The sequence below is a fragment of the Magallana gigas genome, chromosome 7 (assembly GCF_963853765.1).
Source record: "Magallana gigas chromosome 7, xbMagGiga1.1, whole genome shotgun sequence".
Taxonomy (NCBI): domain Eukaryota; kingdom Metazoa; phylum Mollusca; class Bivalvia; order Ostreida; family Ostreidae; genus Magallana; species Magallana gigas.
In genome coordinates, this window is record NC_088859.1 from 39,755,558 (window position 1) to 39,780,353 (window position 24,796).

Consider the following 24,796-nt stretch of genomic DNA (forward strand, 5'->3'; position numbering starts at 1 on the left):
GGAGCTACACAGAAAGTTTGAAATTAATTTGCCGAGCCAAATAAAAAAAAAAGCCTGGAAAACGAAGAGAGAACGAAGTGGGGACAGAATAACTGACAAATTAAATTAGGACTATATAGCCCCCCCCCCCCCCCCCCCCCCCCGAAATTTATATACTGAAAACAGATTATTGAGTACAACATCCGCACACAATTTAAAGAAAATTCCATGGTTTGTTTTTTTTATCATTTTTGCTAGCTAATGTAAGAAATCACAATTACCCCAAACCCCTCCACGGAAAAGGAAATGCTAGGTGATGAGAGAGAGAGAAAGAGAGAGAGAGAGAGCGAGAGAGAGAGAGAGAGAGAGAGTCGATGTAAATCACACGTGCGTTAACACCGTTCAAATTAAAGCTTGCTAGTCGATGTAAATCACACGTGCGTTAACTACGTTCAAATTAAAGCTTGCTAGTTGGTCTGCCCTATCCTATCTACCTCCTCTCTTTTCTCCTATGAGTGGCTTAACTGTCTGTATATGTTTGTATCAAATCAAACAATTTCAAATTCTAAATCAAAATTGAATATGACACTACAAAACTCTCTCTCTCTCTCTCTCTCTCTCTCTCTCTCTCTCTCTCTCTCTCTCTCTCTCTCTCTCTCTCTCTCTCTCTGTCATCTTATCGACAATGACATTGATACCCTACAATACACAATTCCTATCTGGATTGTTGTCGTTGAGGTTGTAAATCATTATATCTCCTATGGTTTAAAACTTTATCATAACCTATATTTTGACATGTCGATTATTTCATTGAATTTCGTTTCATAGCTAAAACCACACTCAGTTTTAATTATGTAGATCAAAAAGATCTTTTTTCGCGAGCCGATTTTTACACAGTTGGGGCGAATACACTACGGGTTAAAATGGTTCGGGGGGAAAATACATACAGGACAAACAAAATCACATAGATTCGCAAAGCCAACAGTGTTATCACTAATTTAATTGTTTATATTGTGTGGGGTTAATTCATTAATGTTAATTTAACCATTTTATAACCATTACATAAGAGCTATTAAGACATTTATTTGTAGGAAAGAGCATGTACGAATGATCTTTATTTAGAACAGTTTGATGTTGCTAGGATACAGGTTTCAGATCCATGATTTGATTGGTTAATTTAGATATTGAATCTCGAATTTCGAATCTCGAATCTCGTATTTCGAATCTCGTATTTCGAATCTCGAATCTCGAATGATCCTTCTCGGCTTTCGTAGTTACGCTAAAACTCAACGACTCCCATTTAAACTTTAGTTGATCACTGCAGATTCATAAATAAAGTATAATAAAAATTGGGGGAAAAGTCTAGATAATTAATCCTGTTAGTTGTGAGTTAATGCACATGCACATATCAACCGCAAATGTCCAACTCCCACACTCTAGATCCATGCATGCATGGTCGTTGCTTCGATAATAGAATTTTAATTTTAGTTTATTTGATTAATGTTTCAAGAAATCAAATAACTTTACATATGGAGTCCTGACTGGCACATAGAATATTGATGGTTATTCAATTCCTTTCTAATGTCTGACAAGTTTTATTTTTCACTTTGTCCCTGTCATTTTTTATTCTGACAGTCTCTCACAGAAACATGTTTATATACAATTTCATTTATATTCATTAATATCCTGTATAATTTCATTATATGACATAATCAAAAGTTTCTAATAGTTGTATAGCATTAAAACATGATCCATGGAAGCCTAGTTTTACCTTAAAACTTAAAAAAAAAATTACTATATTCAACGGCTTCTGTATGATTCTGATACATTTAAAACAAACAAATATGAAGCCAGCTTTAAAGTGACAGTAAGCACTACGTGGTCAGTGATACGTCCGAACTCCGGCTAATGATGGACAGATTTGCGGATACACTTCTGGTGTCAGGACTTGCAGCATATGAGGCTTGTCTCGGTGAAGCATCGCCTCTCCTCACCATGGAACATACAAAGTAAATGATTGGATTAATTGTATGGTTTAAGAAAAACATAGCGATGCTTACATCGCGGTATAGTTTGACATCGACATTGAGATTCGTCGGTCCGTATGTCTGAATGTAAACCTCCAACCAGGCATACACACAGAAAGGAAGAATGCTAGCACAGTGAATAGTAATCACTATCATAACAATAATCGCCATCTTCTTTGATAAACGTACTGCGGATGTAGAATTAGAAATTCGCAGAATCATCCTTTTCTTAAAATGAAACAAAGCAATCACAATAATAGGAATGGCGATTAGGAGGAGAGCAATGGTACCATCAACAACGTACGCCGTGGCAAGGGTGACCGGCTTTGATCCAGACCTTGACAGATCAACGTAGTAGCTGAAACAGCCATAGGAATATCCAAAAATCAAACTGATTGTCCAAAGATACATTGAAATCTTAAGTGCATGCAGACAAGTGAGATCACCGAGTGAAACCAGGGGCGACACAATTAGACGGTATCGGACGTAAAATAGCAGTATAATATGGGCGCAGGACGCATGGAGTGTGAAGTAAACAAATCCCCAAATTATAAAGTAAACCTCGATAAACAAGTCCATGTACAAATCGTAATATGTATCCACGAAACGCACAGAAAGAGCCATGAAATCCGACAGTGCTAGCATAGCGATGACGGTGTAGGTTGGAGTATGGAGTCTTCTGGTACATAGTATGACAAAGCAGGTCGTCAGATTCCCTAATACCCCTATAAACAACACAACGGACCCCGCAATAAACCTCCAGACAAACGTCAAGTTCTCCAAAATCTCTGGACCACTGGTTCCATTCATATCTAAGCAGTAAATAACCAAAGGAAATAGAATGATTAAACAGCAGTTAGACATCGCTTTGTCTTTATAGGTATATTCCTCTGCAGGTACCCGAGGGAATTATATTTGATAAGAATTGTTCGCTATATTATTACCCTAAGCAATTTTGAGTAAATAATTTCACAAAGCTTGCCAGTTTCCACCAAATATTCATTAGTATAAATTAGACGAATCATTTCACTAATTATTAATGGCGTATCGACAAATAAATATAATTGTCCCCTGTTGTAATAAAGGTCGACTAATCCTTGTCTATAATATTCAACACTCGTATATTTTAGAATCAACGCCAAATATTTCTGAGAAGTGTGACCTTATACATGTACAAAAAATAATTCATAGTGTTTGCATCTTTAATAAATCACCAATAAGAGTTGTACTTAAGTGTATTGCTTTAAATTCTTTTTTCATTAATTAAGGAGGTTTGAAACTTTTCCCATTGAACCACTCTTCTGTGAATCGGGGGGGGGGGGGGGGGGAGATACATATACATGTATATCTATATGCCAATAAATAATTTGCTTATTCTAAAAATTTACAACCATTTTGAGTGAAACAATAAATAATTGAAAAAAAACCCCATTATTTTTTTTTCATTGTGCCTATACGCTAAAATTACATTATTTTTGAGTGAAACAAAGAATATTTTTAAAAAGGCACAGTAATTTTAAAGAATTTTAGTTTTACAAGCAAGAGTATGTTCAAAATGTTCAAAGTATTTAAGACTTACGTTTTTACATAGCTCTATATTGTAAAATATGCTATCATATTGACAGTTGTCTCACTTAGACCACATAATAACAGTAAAACTCGGTTATAGCGAAGTCCGAGGGACCAATGGATTTACTTCGTTATATCCGTAATTCGTTGTATCCGTATAACGAATTCATAATAATAACTATAGTGAATTCACTATATACATGAATTTATCAGACTATATGTTTTGTTAATTGAGGCTTAAAATAAAAATACATTACTTTGATACCTTTAATAATCGGTTTGTGAATTGAAAATATTTATGAAAATAAAGTAATGCAAACTACATGTACATGTATTATGATAAATGGTAGTGCCTTTTTAACTTTAAAGAAATTATTTATAAAAGTGTTAAATTTCGTTATTTTTCACCTCTACGGGGCTCAAAATGATTTCGCTATATCCGTAAATTCGTTAGATCCAAATTCGTTATATCCGTAAAATTTAGCTAGGATTTGTTAAGAATTTTACCGGGGACTCATTAAAACTTCGCTATATCCGAGAATTCATTATAGTCGTGTTCGTACTCAACGAGTTTTACTGTAATACTATAAGACTTCCCTCAACAAGCGTGGGAAATACTAGTAACACTTAGTCTACACATTAATGGGCTTTGTATTTTCTGTACACATTTTTTTGTGTTAACTGTCGAATATTTTTCTTAACCTATTTTTAAAAAAATGAAATCATAAAATAATAGACGGACTCGATATTTAGAGGAAAAGAAAAGTATAAAAATCCTAACTGAAATTGATTATATGTGGCATAAAATCTTTTTGTTGCAGATGACTGAAAAAAATCTCAAACTGAACTTATTCGGCTATAGACTGTTTGTCCCAAATGCAGTTTATTGTTGAAATTGACAATATCTTCATCTGTTTTGCATAAACTATTATTTCAACCCTCAATCGCATATACATGTCCAAGGATTCTTATTTCAAGAAGGGAAGCAATGTCTCCGTTTTATGCTTACATCATTTATCCATATACATGTATATTTCATATATACAGTAGAGTTGTAGTTTAAAATGTATGTATCCCCACCCCCCACCCCCCCCCCCAAAAAAAGAAAGAAAAAAGGAGAAAAAGAAAGCATACATATTTTGGGGGGAAATGTAGGTATGTTTTAATAATATTAGAATTATTACATATCAGATAAAATCTAAGTATAGTATACGGACATCATCTCACACATGTTGAAATATGAAAGATATAAGCAGTTACTCTGGTAATTCGTAGTTTATTGGTATAATGTCTTCATTTATAAGTATAAATGTTATGAATATTAATATATATTAAATATTTTTCATATTTCAAAAATCAAAAATATCATAGGCATTAAATAACATTTAAAAGCTGACTCTAAGGTTAGTGTCGAATCGAATAATAAATACTACAAGTATATGATTAATGACATGACTACGCTTAAACTAATTTGCCAATTCTTTATTTAGACTGATACACAATTCATTTGGAATTTATAATTAGTAGTCAAACATTTCAAGGTAAGTTCACAAAAATATACACACATAAACAAACAGTACATATAATATCAAGTACTAATAAAAAATTTTTTTTTACAATAAATGTAACTGTATACATCGTTTCTTTAATGCCAAGGCTAATGCCAATGAAGACCACAAAGCGTACTCAACATTTAGTATGTTATTTAAAAAATTAGTTACATGAAGATGATCTTCCTTGCAACATCGACTATGAAGATGTCCTTTTCTTATTACTTATACAGACAAAAACGAATATTTTTCACAACCTTAAGGTTAAAACAGACATGTTAGAATAAATAACAAGTGTTACCCACCCCACTCCCCAAAAATATGTATATATGAAATAGTAAGGTGGAATTCTTGGATAATTTTCTAAACCAGATATTCAAAAGACCTGGTTCTTTTTAATGTCCGAGGTAAACTGGTCCTCGGTGGATGATGCCGATCGACTCGTACTGGGTCTGTTTATGGTCACTCGGCTCTGGCCAGTGCCCTGACTTACTTTAGATTCCAGCTCATATTGTTGCGAACGGTCATTCTCTGGCACGCCTAAGTGGCAAAAACATGCCCGAACATGGCATGCTGGATTCGTTTTTCGGCAAGAGGCGCGTACACTTTCTCGAAATTTTTTCGACATGAAGCAATAAACAAATGGATTGAGGCATGACTGAATGTACGGCAAACATTCAATGACAACCTACAAAAGTAAAAGTACATTTCAAAACAATTTTTCGTAAGATTTTAGTTTATTAAATATTATAACAACCACATAATATAGTTACTACAGTACAGCTCACGAGTATCCCGACAAAAACACCGACCACCGTGTTTGAAAGTCCACGCTGAGCGTGGAAGTGTCGGTACTTTTGATCTATTGTTCTCTGTTACGGCCACAGAACGAGAAAAAACACGGTGCGACACGGTGCAACGCGATGCAACACGGACATAACACGGCGTAACACGCGGTATTTACCTGTGAAAAAAGGAGGATTTAGGAATAAAACTTATAAAGAATAAAATATTTATTGATGTACGTAAGAGAATCAAAGAAAAAGACAAAGAAATAGAAATAAATAAAATTTTTATGCACGCAATTTTCAGACGTATGCAATTGACACGGTTGATTTTTGTTAATATCAAAAATCGATATCGCCCACATAAAGGTTTGATCAATTAAAACACTGTCTTACACTTTCTTTTCCTTTTTAAAATTCAAATAAACGGTTCTATAAGTTTTTGTTTCAGTCCGTTTTTAAACGTAGTAGTAATCGTAGTTGCTGTAGTTTGGCAGTTTCAATAGTGCATAGCACCATAACTGTGATCTTTTCTCACTTATACTCTATTCAACAAATCTAACGGGTTGTTGAAAACAAATTTCTCTAAATAATATAATTATACAGCTTTATATCTAATATATTTTCAAATTTTCTTTCTTTTATACATATGTGTGATGTACTTGTCCATTTAGTACCGCACGGTACATATTCATAGCGCTAAGAATCCGTGGATCGGTTCTTGAAAATTTTTTATTTTATCTTTGTAGCAATTTGAGTTTAGAAATTATTTGTGTTCCAAGAAACTACTCTGTATTGCAATAATTACTGTTTGATTGTTTAATGATCGTCATATAAGAGAGAGAGAGAGAGAGAGAGAGAGAGAGAGAGAGAGAGAGAGAGAGAGAGAGAGAGAGAGAGAGAGAGAGAGTACCAGTATGAGTTTAATTTAAGTACATTTTACTTGTAATTCAGTGTAATAAGTTAGATTTATAGTTTCCATTATTATATTTAACCCTTTTCCCAAAAATTGCGATAGAATATATGCAGTCAGGGTCCACGTGCTATCCCTGTCAATCAAATCAGCCCGCGAGATAGACCACGTGCTCCTTCCATGATATGGAAAAAATGTCGTTCTATTGTTTTTTTTAAGTCCGCAAAATAGAAAAATGTTTAACAATGACGTATTCAGTGTTTGAAATGTTTAGTTTCTTCATTCTTATACTGCATGCATGAGGGTTTGAATATTACGTTGTAAAATCTCTCTCTCTCTCTGTACTTTTGTGCAACTTTTTTTGAATTATAAGAGTTCTATTTGTATGAATTTAATTCATTTATTTTAGATCCATGGCTCTAATAACGATTTTAACACAATGACTAAAAGTTTGTAAAGTTCACCATGTAATAAGATTTTTCGTTAAAATTTCGACGCTATTTCACATCAATAAAGTTGTGTTTATTATAAATGCTTGCAAAAAGTTACCGGTATTATCTCATTCATCGTTTTAATCAATCAGGTTTTTTTGTACATACATGTATGTGTACCCGGTAAATAATTTCTTATCGCAAGTTAATACTTTGTGAAATTAGTTGCTGAATTGTTCCCCGGATCCACGCGCCGATAGTCTTACGTGTAGTTGTTTGTGTACATATCTACAGACAATTTTTTTGTTTGTTAGAGATTAGGAAAAATCATTGAACTAACAAAGTAGAAGTAAGATATATTCAGACCATACACACGACGGGTTGTGATGAGTTACCAAACAGGTGTTCGCGGAAAGGTGTGAATAACGGCATCTCGAGTACACCTGTTCAGACGTCCAAATATACACACATTTAGTTGTAAATTCCAGTGACACCTAACAAGACAGACAATAAGACCTGTTGTGTATAGAACCAAAGATGAAAGACAATGCTGTGTATCTGATCAGCTTCCGTACATCGCACGAGTGATTTTTTCATGTGAAATCACGAGGCCATTACGAGCTATACGGAAATAAAGTTGAAAATTATTTTATGAAATGCGGGTATATTTTTAATACATGTACAATGCTTGAATATAGTTTAAAAAGAGTTTGTACATGTATTTATCTATAATCTATAATTTAAAAGTGATTTTTTGTTTATTTATTGCTACATAAATAGCTGAATTCCAAATTATTCGAGTCACCGGTAATATGGGGTTGTTATTTACTACAGCACATCAACAGCACATGTTTTTAGAAAAACATGATCTGAAATGTTTTCATTTCTCATTTTTAATCGGTTAAAAGTAAGACTGTAAATTAATTACTAAATCAGAAAGTGTTTACAGATAACAGAGATAAGATGTTTAAGCTCCCGACATTTTAATAGGATCGTCAGTTACAATATCACGTGTGTTTAGAAAAAAAACAAGATGAATAAAATTAATTTGAATTTTGATTATATATTAATTGATTATTAAATATTTTTGGTGAATTTATTTCAATTTATTTAAGAACAAATGAATTAAAAGGTATCCATGTACGTCGAGTTTTCAGATCACAAAAAATTAACTTCACGTTGACAGCCTCGACAAATTTCTGGGTCCGTGCAACTTAAGTAGACATTCTTTTCTTTTAATATGAAAAGGATATATATATGTTTCAACCCTTGTTAAGCCATAATTTCTTTATTTCTAAACATACGCTATTTCTATCAACGTCTCAGGTAACGATATCCACGGAGTAACACAGTGGCCACGGAGTTACACAGGCGGCCACGGTGCGACACGGTGCTTTTTCTTGAATTTTCCAATACACATACACGGTGTCACACCGTGTGCACGGTGCGACACAGACCGTTTTCCACCGTGTTTTTTACACGGTGGGTGTCGGGATACTCGTGAGCTGTACTGTATATGTTAATCGACGTGCTAACATTTACATGTAATTGGTTGATGATTTTCAAATTTTGTTTAACTTCTTTGAAATTCATAGTAATAAATGTACATCTTTCACAAAACCATTTAATTGTCATTCGATTCCTAAAAAACGAAATAATTTCCAGCATGCCAAATCACCAGTATCTTTATTCACCACTCGCCCTCCTTACTAAATCACCTTTTTTCTTGATATCTCCCTAAGCCGTCACAATTTAAAGCGAGAGAAGTTTGTAAGAGTTATAAACAGAAGGCATTTGCCCGATGAGCACTTGCATAAAAGACAATTGTATGCATGTGTATAATTGTATCGCAAATAAAATGAAAATTAAAAAAGAAATTGGTTAATTTTACAATTTGTAGAAAATATGATTAAAAAGTCGGAAATATTAACAAATTGTATTTGAGTGAGAGACATATCACCTTTTGTATTTTAGAACATCATTTTACACTGGTCACTTTTATTTATTTCTTTACGTTTATAACCTCGTTTATTTCCGTTAGTTTTCGTATTATCTGGTTTACTTCAATACTGGTTATTTCATGCACGAGAGCTTTCGCGCTCAGTATAAATAGATTTCCCGGGGAGTATTCGATTAATGCGATGTTCGTTACAAAGCAGTACAGGTTGTGTCTTTGATTTTCCCTACCCGGTCTGACTGAAATATGTTTTTTGAGATTAACTAATATTTTGTGTTGCCATTTATTTGTATGTTGAATGGATATTAAATGCGATTTGTAACGAACGCACCAATCCTAAAAAATATGTTTTTGTTTTTCAACAAATTAGTCAAGAAAATATTTATTTTAGAAGGAGTGAAACGAGGGAGAAAATAACATTACTTACTGTCATGCTGATAAGACGGATTAAACAGTACATGTGATATTTACAATACATAAAAATCGATATCAATATTGTTTATTTTTCTTGATTAAAGTTTCACCTTTAATGAGTACAATCAATAAACTTATAATTAGTTGTACTGAAAAATAGGCATTACATTATATACACATTCGGAAAAAATGTGTTTTTTAAAATGAACGACAAATTTCTATTCATGTAGTCGTGATATATTGACAAATTTTCAATTTTACATTTAACTGGTTACCTCAAGTGACCTTTTGGGTATCTGATACTCAACTTCATTAACTGCTGGCATGACTTCCTTGTGTATGATATTATATAATGTGGCTATATTCGATATGAGGGCAAGTTTATATTATGCAACTTAATTTAAAATGATGTCACCTGTATTGTAAAGGCTTCTTCGAAGAAAAGTGATTCCGGTGTCATTTTTCTGATGACATCAAATATCACCTTTGGGCCCCAACAGAGAAGAAAGACGACCACCACGGCAATGAGCATTTTTATTATCTGTAACAGATAATGGATTAAAGATATTGAGAAGACGAAGGCAATTATAACATCAACATATTACAAAACTGTAATACCACCAAGCGCTAAGTTACTTTGTGAACCGTGGCTAGTTCCTGTTTTACGTAACATAAGAAATACAAACTGAGCTTTAAAATTAAAGAAAAACAAGCTATGTTAGCCCAAGAACACTTCAACGGTCAGATTTCTTAAACCCGAATTTCCAGTGATACCTCCGCTTTATATAAATTACAGTTAGTAAAGTGACTAAAAAAGATCCATCTATACCTCGTCTTCTGAGGAAACATGGGCCCCGGGGGAAAATTCATGGATATTTCTGATTTGATAATTTTTGATAGAATGAAGAGACTCAAATTTCCCCGACCTGTTTTCTGGCGTTGAGGGAATGATTGTGACGTGAGGACCCACTGTGGTGTTTACAGCATGGTGCAGTCGAAGTACCATTCGAATACACGCTGGAGTACCTCACCAACTGTCTGCTCATTCTACAGCTGCCCTGCTCTCTGTGTAAAACAAATATAAATCGTACAATGTAGCTTCATAAACTATGAATCTCTTTACTGTTACATTTATGTTGTAATAATAACTCAGTTGCTTACAACATTGATCTACCTGATGTCTATTTCATCTAAATTGAACAAGTGTATAGAAGTTATTTTTACGAATAATTAAAATTGTACATGTCCATATATAATCCCTATTTCATTTAGCATACTAATGTGTAACTTTCACACATAACCCAATGCTTTGTTTCTTTAAACTGAGTAAGTGTTATCTTTACGCATAAATATATTATACTTAAACTTGTATCATCCCTCTGTCATTAAGCATTATAATTTGTATACTAATGTATAACTTCACACGCATATTGACAAAAATGTTTGTAATGGTACAAGTGGCAATGATCATCCTCTCTAGGAGCCCGTTTGTTATATGGTCCGTCTCGCTCACCTTGGCACGGAGGTTAGTTTACTGAGTTGAGCTGAGCTGATCCAAAGGGCGTAAATGACACCCGTGTAGCAGATTATCATAATGGCTGTAGGAACGGTGAACATCAGGATAAGTTTGTAGAAGCTAAATAGTGTCCTGATCTCTTTGGGGACGCTCTCATCATTACAGAATTTCAAAGTCACGCTGGTGTGGTTGTTGTGAAATTTTCTATATCCCATTTTCTTCAAAAAATCATAAAAACAAATTTGATATGTTAGGAAAGGAAAGATTTCCAATCAAAACCTTCAGTAAAGAAAATATTACATTACTTCGTCGATTCAAATCTTGTTATTTATTAAGTAATGATAGTTAAGTGTATATTTAGTTTTGTTTTTAGTATACCATAAAATAAATATTCACAAATGAAATAACAGAACTGAAATAAAGAAGAGTGAATAATCTTCAAGTAAAGAATCAATTCCGATTAGTATGCATTAATCTGTAAAGATTCACGTGTCCACATTAAACAGTGTAAATAGAGAGCAAGCTAGTTTAATTTTACAATCACTATTATATAACAAGGCGATATTGTTTCAAAAATGAGCAACTTATCTTTCACTTTAATAATTGATACCATTTATTGGTTTTCAATTTTGAAAATGTCACTTTCCCCCGAAGTTATAACTGTTGAAACTGACAGCTGGCAATGGTATATAAACTATGGCATAGGATATTGTGATAGGCGGAGAAATTATAATTCTTGCCTAATGTACATTGAACTTTTGCAACTGTATATGTACATTAATAAGTTGTATTTCCTTAATCAAAACATTCTTCCTATGTCCGTTTCCTTCACATTTAGATATACGTATATATTACAAAAGCACAATATGTAATTTTTATCAAAATCATATTTGTATGAATGATTCAATAAAAAAAAATTCATCTTAAGTTTATTTTACAAAGTTTAACATACAAATAGTAATTGTGAAGCTGTTTTTATCAGAAAAAAGTACAGTCGCTGTTTTATATAACAAGTAAACTGTACCATGACATAGAATGCTGGTGAAGATAAAACTATGGACGCTATCCAGACAATTGCCAAGATCTTGTGAGTGTTTCCTGATGTACACCAGCTTCTGCTTTTCATTGGTAGAACAATCACAATAAATCTGGAAATAAAATTTAAAAAATATTTTATAATTCAAATTGATGGTCTGTTCTCTTTTGCATTTTATAATAACAACTACAACTTTGTATTGATTCATTGTGTACTCCAATATTTTCTTCCTTGTTTGATACTCATTATGTTGCTAAAATCGAAGCCAATGTTACGTTAAGCTACAAATTAACAGAAATCCTATGCTCATCTACATAGTTACAAAGAAGTGCAGGGTTTTTGTTTTCTGCATAAATAGGATGTGTTGATAGAAACCAAGGGTAATCCCATCCAATAAAGTTATAATTGGTCATCACTGTCTCCAACGAAACAGAACAGACTAAATTGTCTCATGAAGCATCAAAACCGATGTTGTTAATGACGATAAGGTAAAAGCTGGAAGTGGACATTAACGACCTTTACTAATTAGAAACAAGAAAACGTGCTCTACTTGCTTAGATACCTTAGTGCCAGGAAGCCTGTCTGGAATAAAAAAGTTATACAGAGTTCTAAAACTTCCGCATCACGAAAGATTAGCATTTAATCAGACTTTAAAACCTTTGATCAAAGATATTCTTTTTGACTTCTCCCAGTTTCACATCCTCATTACCACGAAACTGATCGCTCCTGAAATAACAAGCCCAACAATCAAACTCTTGCGTTGAGACCTAAACACTGTGGTATATTTAGGATGAAATTTAAGCACTGTAATCCCCTGTCGATAAAAGCAAGGAAAGACATTGTAGACGTAGGTATCACTACATATATATGTACATGAAATTAATATAAATTTTCATGCGAAATATTGTATTACATCTATCGTACATGTATAGATTCACATGTTTGCGTATAAAGTATAACTATAAGTGGAAAGCAGATCGTATTGAAAATGTCTGAGCGTCATTAGTTTTAAAAAGATATGCTGGTTGCGACACTGAGGTTCAGTGAGTGTCAGTATCTACAAAGGATTGGATATTTTGCCTCCAGAGAATTTGATAAACAGTAATAGCTGTCATTTATTAACTTCTGACCTTTACGAACTTGTTAGGTTTTTACTCAGAGAAACATAAAATTGTACAACATTTGCAATTGACTTACTTTGATTGAATTATTGATGATGTTTCACTGCTCTCTTGGGTATGGAATTAAGAAGATTAATTTTATATGGGAGGAGATGTATACAGAGATCCTTAAAAGGTAGATCTTTTATTATTATTGTTTTCCGAATTGCCGCCTTTAGTACCTATATGCTTTCATTAAAACTCCGTTCTGCATGGAGCTATAAGAACAGTAATAATAATGACAATATAGACGTATATAGCCCGAACGATTGGGTCGGTTTCAGTGCGGTTTTCATTTACTGGTATATGATTGCAGACAAAGTCACTACAGCCACCGCCATATATTCAAAATAATTAAACTTCATGTACAAGTATTCGACAAGTCAAATAAATATCCGTTATGGTTTTTTTTTTAAATTCTTTGATTTACGTGACTCAAGCCTTCGAGCGCAATGTCAATTTCGATTAATATTATCATTTTTGGTTGAAAAAACTTCCAAGAGTGTATGGTACGATGAACAATTTCTGTTCTGTCTGATTTATATTAATGGGGAGAGCAGTTTAACAATGGCTTTACATGTGACCAATAATCAGGGAAAATCCGTTACGAGATTCGGAATATCCCATGGGATTTGTGTCTTGACGACAATCAGAGCAATATATGGAATAAAATGGGGCGAATAACACCGTGTCAGAGGAGCCAAATAGGTCCACGTGATCGATATTTACATGTATATAGATGATTCCAAGGAAACCCAGCAAATTATCTGTAAAGAAGTAAACATGCATAGCATGAATTCAGCCAATACTTTTTGAGAACCCTCATACTGTAAACGTGTTATATTTGGCGGAAGTTGATTTTCAAACAATTTAGTGTGGATTGAATTAACTTATTTCTAGATGCACCTATTCTTATACGTATATGCATTGCATTTACCGATGTACTTGATTTAGCTGAAACCGCTTTCTGCCAAAAAGCTAAAAAGAATATACAGCTAAATGTAATACGTTTACAGTATTTTGATTCTAAGAAGCGTGCAATAGGGTAACGTTGCCATAACGGGTGACACAGTGTTACCGCTAGAACTTTTACATGTAAATGCAAAGAAGTTTATAAATATCATATATAGTATAATCCATGTTTATAGATTATCTATCATAATTTGGAACCAGTTGAATTTAATCTTTATTCTTGATATCTAATAGCGGTTTTAAAAACCTTATATCAAAAGAAAATTAAATTAAAAAACAAAATCAAAGCGTATGAACTTGGAACAGTTTTCGGATTCATCAATTAATTTGGAAATCATTCAGGAACGCAAAGTGAGCGATAGGCTGACTTGTTGAGAAATGAAAAAGACCAAAACGTTTACGCCTTATACAATATATAACGTCTCCTTCAATATATGTGATCAATTAACCAAATAACTGAATTATTTTAATTCTTAAGAATAACCATTTAATTCTATTTATAACAAAGTTTAAAGTTCTAAAGTTCATGTTTTTTAATATATAATACTAATTTCAAGACACCCATAGTAACCATAAAGTATTGCTTTAAAGTTAACTGGTTAATGAGGAAAAAACGAAAGACTGAAGATAGTGTTTAAATAAAAAATTGAATGTCTGTTGTAAAATACGTTTTTAACTCAATTCTTCAAAGTTTAATTTTGTTTCCCAAAATCATTAAAATATCCTGTTTTATCATAAATTGATTTCAACATTAACCAACACCGAGATGTCGTCTATACAATTTATCAGTCGTGCTAAACTTTAATTTGCAAACACTTTATATACAGACATTAATGAAAACATAAAAGTTACAATAGAGACTGGCTAAATGTAGGCTTCCCACTGCACATGTTAATTAGTGAAAAACCCGGAGTTTGATCAGGACGAAAAGCAGAATTTTCTGTTAGAAGGAAATGCGTAGGATCAGAAACCGCTTGCCAGTAAAATGAGTATGAACGTTTAAAGCCAAAACATTGTCAATTTGAGGAGCTTATTTTTAGATCTGAAACTAACGATGTAATGTACACGCGTTTGGTGTTTTGATTTGTTTTAACAAGTGACTAGTTGTAACACATATTATATGAAAGTTCTTTTTTTAAAATGAGTTTGTAGCTTTTAACAATTATTTCGTTAATGGATCTTTTGGACTCCTATTAGTACAGTTTTAAACTGCCCTTTTGGCATTATTCTTAAGGTAACTGTCAACAAAATTTCGAAATACATTTCAAATTCAGTAACTAATTGTGTGTGTGTCAGAGATCGAGGAACTTACTGTATTTTGCCATGTCGTTTATCACTACAACTATACCAATACCTTTTGAACCATGTACAAGCTATAAAATTAATATTTGTTTATTGTAAATTCAAGGCAAGACCTTTCAATGTCATTGATATGGCAAGGTCGTTAAAAGTGGGAGAGTCAAACGTGAATTTTAGTTTGTCATCGTCAGGGACATTGTATTTCACATACATATATTGCTTGATCAGTTGTATTTGATATTCCTCATGTATATTCAATGCAAGAAGATGGGGGAATAAGATGGCGCAAATGCCCATTCGTTTTAGTAGTGAAATACAATTTTGAATTTATTTTCCCCAGTTAAATCATTCAAATATATTATAATACAACTTTGCAAAAGCAAAATTTTTAACTATAGTCAGTTTTTAATATATTTAACAAAAAATAAGAAAAAAAAATATTGTCGCAAATTTTGGTGGTATCGAACACGTAACATAAAAACCCTAGATATATAAGGTTAGCTTATGCCATGTACTATAACATCTGAGCCATTTCAGACACAACAAAGTGGGCTATTTAAATATTATGTGTGACTAAGGCCACGAACTACCGGACTTGTATTATTTTTTCAAAACGTTCAATTGTTGGGATACAAAATGATATTTTTAATGTATAGTGGGTCATCTCTCCACGTTTTTGTTGATTGAAATCGGTTTGTTTTCCAATAGACCTTAAATAGATTATGAGAAAAATATGGAGCACAGACCCACTCTTTAAAAGAAAATGCCTTGAAGTTCTAAAAAATGACAGAATTTGCAGGTTTTGATACGTATACGCCTGTTTGAGGCAACATATTCCAAGTATTGAACATACCTATAGGTTAAAAATCAATGATTCGTTAAATATATATTGTTTTAAATGATTTTAAAAAAACCCATCATATTTATTGATACTTTAATTTTTCAGCAGCCTGTCCGACCGCGTATGGGCATTTTACGCGCCTTATCCACCCATCTTCTTTGTTTTTCTTAATTTGTGGGCTTATCATGTAATTTATGTTTATTGGGAGTTTTGATTTTCATTCCAAACTTCAGTCCGGAGTCTTAAATCAATCTTGTAAATGGATTTTTTCTGCCCTAAAGGAGTATGCCTGTAGCGAATTTTTGGTTCAGGAATTCTACACAGGCATAGTTTATTCGTTTCGTTCCCTGGAGATCACACAATACAGAATGGCTGTATAGTATTTAAATTTCATGGTGTTAACTCATGGTATATTACGATAAAAATGAAGTGATGAGTAAATCCCCCAAAGAGGAAAAGAATTGTATGTTCTGATGAATTATTCGATATTCAATTATACGGAGCTTTAATAATCATTAAATTTACTAAAACTTTGCAGTATAAAAATATATTCAAAATTGTTTGATACATTATCAAATGACTGTCAGAAATATAGGATACAACAGAAAATCAATATCTATTATAACGATAGGTTCATATTTGATCACAGTGGTTTGCCAATTATTATCAGCGTTGATCATCTTGATTCTTGCTCCTGTTAAATGATTGATAAAATCTAAGTATTTTATTCGTATAATAATTTTATCAAATGGAGCATTGATTGTATACACTTTTCACTTATACTTACGTTCAAAAAGTATATCACATAGGTTTGCCGATATTAGTCCCTAAATATAATTCAGAGGATATAACAACTTGATTTCGACTAGAATATAATATTATGTTTGAAAAGAATGAAAATAAGAAAAAAAAAAAAGGATTTTTTAAGCGAAACGGAGAAAATCTAGCTTTTCAATATTTAACATGATAGTTTTCTTCAAATTCCTATCAAAAAATGGCAAAACTGTAGTTTTAAAACAAAATGCAAACATATCAAGCATTCAAATAAAGTTAATAGAAAACCATGATTATTAAGTTGATTTTTACTAGAGGGAAAAGTATTTCGCTCACTGCGTTTTAACTATATACATGTACATTTAAAGAGATTAAAATTGTTCTTTGAATCTATTTTTTATTTACCTTTAATATGAAAAACGTTAACTCCTCTATAAGTGAGATTGATCATTAATTATTTACGATTAATCAACAAAATGTCTCAAATACAACGTTTAAAAACCAAAGAAGGAATGTGATGGTAATATCATCAAATCCGAGAAACGACTCGGAATTCACATAATTTAATAATTTAACAAACCAAATTCATATCGCATTGAATATCTTATTCTATAATGATATAATGATTAACACAAACTGTGATATATTTTTTTCATCGAAAATGCTAGCCATGGTTGGACTGTAGCGTTGATTCAAAATCCTGGAGAGAAATTCCATTATTATCTTTAAAATTTCTACCATCAAAGTATTTTACATTTTAAAAAAATTAATATGTTATATTTAGCCCTGACAAGACTCTTTTCTTAACGAGTCTATAAATGTACTTCAAGTTCAATACCATGCATCAAGTGTATGTAAACTAATAGACACATCCAGTAAAAGAATGGATAAATTGTTTCGTTATGTTGACGTTGACGATAATTACATTGATATTCTCTGGCGTAAGATGGAATAAAGGCACATTAACAATACATTGACTGTTCGCAAGAGAAATTACAACTGAAATTCCTGTCAACCATTGTCAAATAACAGTTATTCGAAGATTTCTTGTCAGACCCAAAAGCGATAATCTCTTAAGTCTTTGCTAATTAGATTGTTGTAACGAAAATTATTAAATTGAATTACAAAGTACTTTTATATTTCATGAAACGTTTTGGCTTTGCTGCCTCTCGTTTTGCCACTGGATTTTTCCAGTGATCAAATATATATATTTTAATATTTTGTTTTGAGAATTAAACATCAATGTTATGGACAGTATGTGTTCATTTTACTTTAACATAATCAGTGTTTCAAAAGAGAAAATACAACTATATATTTTTAAATTGCGTTAGACAATCATTCAATATTCATTGGATTGACAAAAAAACGGCTCTTCCGATTGGCCGAAGGCTTGCTGATATATGTAGCTTCATTGACAACATTTTTACAAAGCGTAATGTTTTTTCACTTCATCACATGCATGTACATATATATGTGTTTATTAGTTGAGCATTTCTTACTTGATATTTAGTTTAAAGAAATTGAAAAATCATGGTAGATCTAGCTATAGATCTTTTTAAAACCAACTACGGGACTATTACTTGGTCAAATTTACCTCAAGCTTTACACCCCCTCCCAAATAAATGCCTTTAAGTTAGAAATGTGCAACGACAACGTCAGGGTAATAGCAGACCCCTGTGGTAAAATCATTTTCTGAATCACACTTTTGAGTAACGTGGCCAAGTGTGATTTAATCTTTACCATAGACCTCCTCCTGTAGATAAAGGATGTGCAAGGACCTTGAAACAGAGGTTTAGGTCAAATGTTATGATCAAAGCTGACTTCTCTTTATACTACTTGTCCGGGCACTTTTCTCTTTGCTAGTAATTTTCCCTCGGTCTAACTTGATGTATTCACACCTTATAAATTCCATGTTTGATAAAGATATGCTATGACCTTGAATTCAATCTCGAATTCAAAGGTAAATGTTAAACAACACTCCTGTACAAGTAAATTTTACACTGACACTTGTGAAGGGGATACCTATAATTAATAAGCAAAGGCGTGTGGATAATATGTAATGTCGAAAATTCTGTACATGACCTCTTTGCAAAAAAATTATGATTGACGAAGCATATTTATAGTTGTGTTAAAATTTATTTTCTTTCAGCTGGTATTTCATTTTTATTTTAATGCTCAAACAATACAACAAGTGCTTATTAAGTAAAAAAGGCACGGATAAAATGGGAAAAAAAGGAAAACAATTTTTTTTCACCAAAAATATAAAAAGTATAATAGCGGATTTCTCCACAAATATTCAAATTATATCATTTCCTACCGTAAATCGCAGCAAAACAATTGTATGCGATAGCTTCCTTAAAGAATCATTATGACTTGAATCATCAAAGTATTCTTGTAGGATGCAAAAAGGGCATCGTCATCTGTGCCAGCAATCAATAACTAATAATCGTTACAATGAATATGAAATTAATGATCTCACCTGTTCGCTTAATCTAGATTTTCCATCGTACCTTTTTAGAGACGGACTACCAGAGATACAATCAATGCGTAAAAATGACCTTTTTTCATCGCAATCAAAAATTAGAATAAATAGAGTGATAGTAGTTATTGGACAAACTTCGGAAATTCCACCATTCCCTGATAGGTTCACATGTCGTTAGTAATTGATTAAAAGAAGTCAATGGGAATATTCGGGAAATTGTAGTTGCACTAGATGGGTATTTAATGTTACATGTCAGAAAGGAGATTTTAATAGTTATAAATGAATACTTTGTATGTAGTATTCTAATTCTTATTTCTGAAGAGAATAATTGCCAAGAAATTTTGCACGGAATATGGCAAATATTTTGTCAACCGTTTATATTTTCTGTGGAATTATTGGAAGGCTATGTGTCAATTCTCCTGGTGTGACAGGTCAACAGGCCCGTCAGCCGCGAATTAGGCCGACTTTAGTTTTGTCCTTTCCGATAAATTTTATTTTTAACAAATAAAATATACAACATTAATATATCGGAAAGAACAGTTTTCTTTATGCATGATTTTGTGCATTGTAGTAAAATACAGTCTATTTTTACCTTTTAAGAATATTTTTCGATTACAATAATTAAATTGAACACAAGAAACATAATACTGATAAAAATATTTAGATCTTTTCTAAAAATTATGTTTTTAAAAATATTTTTATGTTGTTCGGTCAAGGAGCATTGCCTTTGCGCTTTTATGACTTTATAATGAAATGAAGTTTTGTAGGAGTACATTATAAGAAAAAACATAAAAGAAAAAGTAAAAATCGTACGCTTCGGAATTTTATACATATAATAATGCTATCCTCGGGGTTATTTTTCTTAAATTTGGAATGAATCCATTGTACCCATCTTTATTATTTATAATACTCCAAATATATAGCAAAATCTGTTGCATTTTTAATTGTTAAAACAAGACGGTAAAATTAAGTATTTTTTACATATAAGGAAGAAAATTATTTTACTGATCACATAATTACAATTTGAGGAAAATCTCTATTGTAGTATTTTTAAAATCTGTTTCGAAAAGCGGAAAATGACTATTTCCAATATATTTCTAGTTTAAATATACCTGTACTTTGAGATGACCCGTAAAAAGAACCAGATGATAGATTTTCTTAAAACTAGTCAAATATACTATAGTTGGTGTAAATTACAAATGGTTAAAAAATAAACACTTTTGCTAATGTAGTTTAAAAAACCCCAAATCGGCATCCTTAACCTTTGGTAAAGAGCCATACTCCATATAAAGAGATATATAGCAATTGAGATGGAATAAAAAAAATAGTTATTAATCATGATAACTATATACAAATATGGAATTAACAATTATAAGCTTAAAACACTTCTCTTTTACTTTTCTTATCTTTGTCGGATATATTTGATAAGGAAAATTGCTTTATCTTAGCAATAGCTCGGAGGGTTAAAAGAAATATGTATCGTATGTTGTATCAGAGAGAAAAGGTTATCATCGTAGCCTTTTTGTGAATATTCACTAATACGATTAAATATTTTATTGTTAAAGCCTACTGCTAGTAATAAGTTGACAAACAGTTCAGGTCAATTACAGTATAAGACCGTATAGATTTACGAAAATCTCATCTACTGATGCCAGGCTTTGTGTTTCAATCCGAGATTGGTATATGGAATAATTTCTATACATGTAGGCCTAATTATATACGAAGGTGCATTGCTGGAAAACATATCAACAAGAAGCTTTCATGTTAGATTCTAATTATACATGTATCTTGGAACATTATCTATTTGTAATGAAAAAACAGGTGTTTTTTTTAGTTGTTTGATAGAGCATTTAATGAGAAATTCATCAAGTTAATAAAATACTAGTGTACAAGAAACAGGAAAATGGTTTTAAATATTAGGATCCTAATATACTGCGGTGTTATTAATGTATCGATTCATTTGACAATAATTACACTGTAAGTAGTCTAACGACGGCCGTGAACTTATATACAAGTATATATAAATATGTAAAAAAGGTGGTAGTTTACCATAAGAAATACAAGATATATACATGTATATGTGAGTCAATGTTCACTAGTGATATACAAAATAAGTCGACATTTAATAGGAAGTTGAAATTCCAAGCATCTGCAATGATTAGATGCTTTGAAATCTATGACGAAAATTTACGGACAAACACGCAGACAGAAGCACAAGGGTAAAACAGTATACCCCCTCCCCCTCCCTCATAGCGGGAACATAATAAAGACTGCATTGGCAAATTATAGTCAGTCACGTAACTCCGATTGGCACAAATAGTGTAAGTTGGTGGGTATTTAATAACCTGTTCCATTTTGTACATGCATCGTCTAAAAAGATCACAACCCCACCCCACCCCGAATCTTGTTCCTTATATAAGCCTTCAAGTCGTTATATTTTCATTTTTTTCTTTATACTAGTCTTTTTGATGATTTAAAAAAAATTGTAATTCTGATTTAAATAGCCGTATATTTTTATTAACAAATTATTCATCAAACTTGCAATATTAACTACAGAACTCTTTATGTAGATGTATCATATTTTGATGGTGGTTATATTTCATATCGGGTGTACCATACCATTTCTTCATGAATTTACATCTACATAAATGTGAATGTGTATGTAATTTTTACATAAATAAAAAAAATAAAAGTTAAAACAATTTTGGTTAAACACATCGTATTCCTGAAACAATTTTTTAAGGATCTTTAAGATTTTACACTCTATATCAAATGCAACTGAATATTAACATGAAAAGAAAACTAATGTATGAAATCACTTCCCTCCAATCATATTGTGTTCTATTATCACGCATCGAACTGCCTATAATAGTATATCAATATAAACTTGCTTTGTTCTTGTTGGGTACAAACTGGCTTTATACCACGCATTACAAACGGAGGTCGTAACGCTCGGACAATTAAAACAAACTAAACTTAAAAAAGAAAGTCCATAAAAGCAGTGTAGCCAATTTATAAATAAAATGTCTTTATTAGATCGTTTGACATTACACATATAAGCTCTCTAGACATTTCTTCACAATAACGAAGCAACTAGGATAACCTTTGCATTATAGGCGACCACATAAGAGAATGTGAAACATAAATACCAGTTACATGTGGGCATATTTACGCTTTCACGGTGTACGAAAGAAAGGTTTAATTTCGTTAAATAATGTAACAAGGGTTTTATTTTGATTTCTATATAATGAAATTTTGAAATCCCGTTTTGGAACGAAACACTTCTGTGTAAAATTTAAACTTAAAAAATCGAATCAAATTATATATTATTATAAATAACAAAAAAAAACAACAACTTCCATTTTAAGCTCAAGCCAATCAAAAGAAGTTTATATTTGATATTCAAAAGGCAGCATTCTAAATAGTACGATACTTGAATTCAGTCAGCACGACGTCATAAAATTAAAACATTGATGTGATTTTAAACGTTCTTACCTTTCGACGCTTATCGCTGATAAATTAAGAATGGAACTAAACGCTGATAGCATCTCCGTAAAGTTGGATATTTTGCACATGCTCGGACCCAACTGCCACTCCAGTTTTACAAACTCTATAGTGTTATAAGGAACACATACTATCAGGAAAAGAATGTCAGCAACCGCAAGACTAATCATAAAAGATGCAGTGATGGATCTTATTTTTCGACTGCACACGACAGCGTATACCACTAGGATATTTCCTGTCAGGCCGATCACAAACGTTAGCCCATACACGAGAATAGTTGGCAAGAAATGCCCATCATTCACAGTCCATGGTTCTTTGAGCGAGTCCAAATCTTCGAGGTAAAAGGAACTTTCGCCATTTATATAATCGAAAAAGTTTTCCGTGTCATTTGAAAAATAATCGTAATCTTCCATTTCAGTCATTCATTAAATGGTATTAAGCTTTGCAGCAAATAGATTATATTGAAATTTTACTCTGAGGCCACTTTCTCCACGCGTCAATTCAGAAGTTAGTACTGCGAGCGACCATGTTAAGTGAGAAGTATAAATGACTCTGATCATCTGAATCAATAGGGATCTTCAGGCGTCTTTTAGCGGTCATGTCTTCGCTCAGTGGGAGAGAATACGTCAATATCGCCAAGAACTACTCGCAGCTTGGTGTTTCAGATACTAAACAAGATAAAAACAAAAAAGCATGGGGTACATATATTTTCTATCGCACATTAATGATATTCCACGTACTTTCTGTTTTGAGTATATTTAATTTTGTGAAATTAAATGAAACTTTCAATCTTACATAACTAGTTTGATATGTACTTTTGAAAAACAATCATTAATATATATCTACTCCTTAATAAAAGAGATTTTTCTCCACAAAGTTTCTGGCACTAAACTTTTTGTCGCGGAAGCTAACTAAATAACATGTTAATATGGCTGTTCCATGTATGTTTCATATCCCTGACTAAGTGCAAATAATGGCTTTATAGCGGCGATACACAATATTTCATACAAATAGACATCAGTATGAAAATATAAATATAAGCATTGAATGCTAAATTTTGGATGTCGGTCCTATGACACACCAAGCGGTGCAGACAAATTATCATACCGTGCTAACGCGCGGTATTCAATTTGTCTGCACCGCTTGGTGTGTCATAGGACCAACAACATCCAAAAATAAGCATTTCATGCTTAAATGATAGCCTTTAACTCATCATATTTACTTATCATATGATTTGTACGAAGCAAATATCAATCACCAAACACATGTCGAACCCTACCAATGATAATATGCGACAATCTCAGATCCAATCCTGCATTGGAAATTCAATTCAATTATACTATTAAGAACACATTGAATATATACACTCCATTGTCTTTTTGTTCATTTCAGCGCTTTTTTTTCAAAACATTAATCCTTTCTTCCATCATAATATACTTATCACTTCTTGATTTGAAGAAAAGCACAACATCCAACAGAAAATTCTTCGACAATCCATACTAATTCATCCGAATTCTTTAATTATCATCCTTATGATAAAGTCAGCTGAAGTTCATTGTGTTAGATTTCTATTGTTAACTTCGGCAA

The 24,796-nt window shown here is 32.2% G+C and overlaps 1 protein-coding gene across 2 annotated transcripts; it reads right to left on the minus strand.

The window, feature by feature from the left end:
- Positions 1-5,042: 5,042 nt before the first annotated feature.
- Positions 5,043-23,851, minus strand: LOC105338174 (allatostatin-A receptor). Of its 2 annotated transcripts, none has more exons than XM_011443172.4 (6): positions 23,201-23,851; positions 12,166-12,289; positions 11,139-11,359; positions 10,552-10,690; positions 10,041-10,166; positions 5,043-5,813 (listed from the first exon to the last, which is right to left on the minus strand). In XM_011443172.4, exons 1-6 carry the CDS (start codon positions 23,629-23,631, stop codon positions 5,502-5,504), a joined length of 1,353 nt encoding a protein of 450 aa, XP_011441474.3. In that variant the 5' UTR covers positions 23,632-23,851; the 3' UTR covers positions 5,043-5,501. The 2 variants fall into 2 exon arrangements, with proteins under 2 accessions (XP_011441474.3, XP_065923071.1); XM_066066999.1 differs by lacking the exon at positions 23,201-23,851 and adding an exon at positions 12,835-12,856.
- Positions 23,852-24,796: the final 945 nt, after the last annotated feature.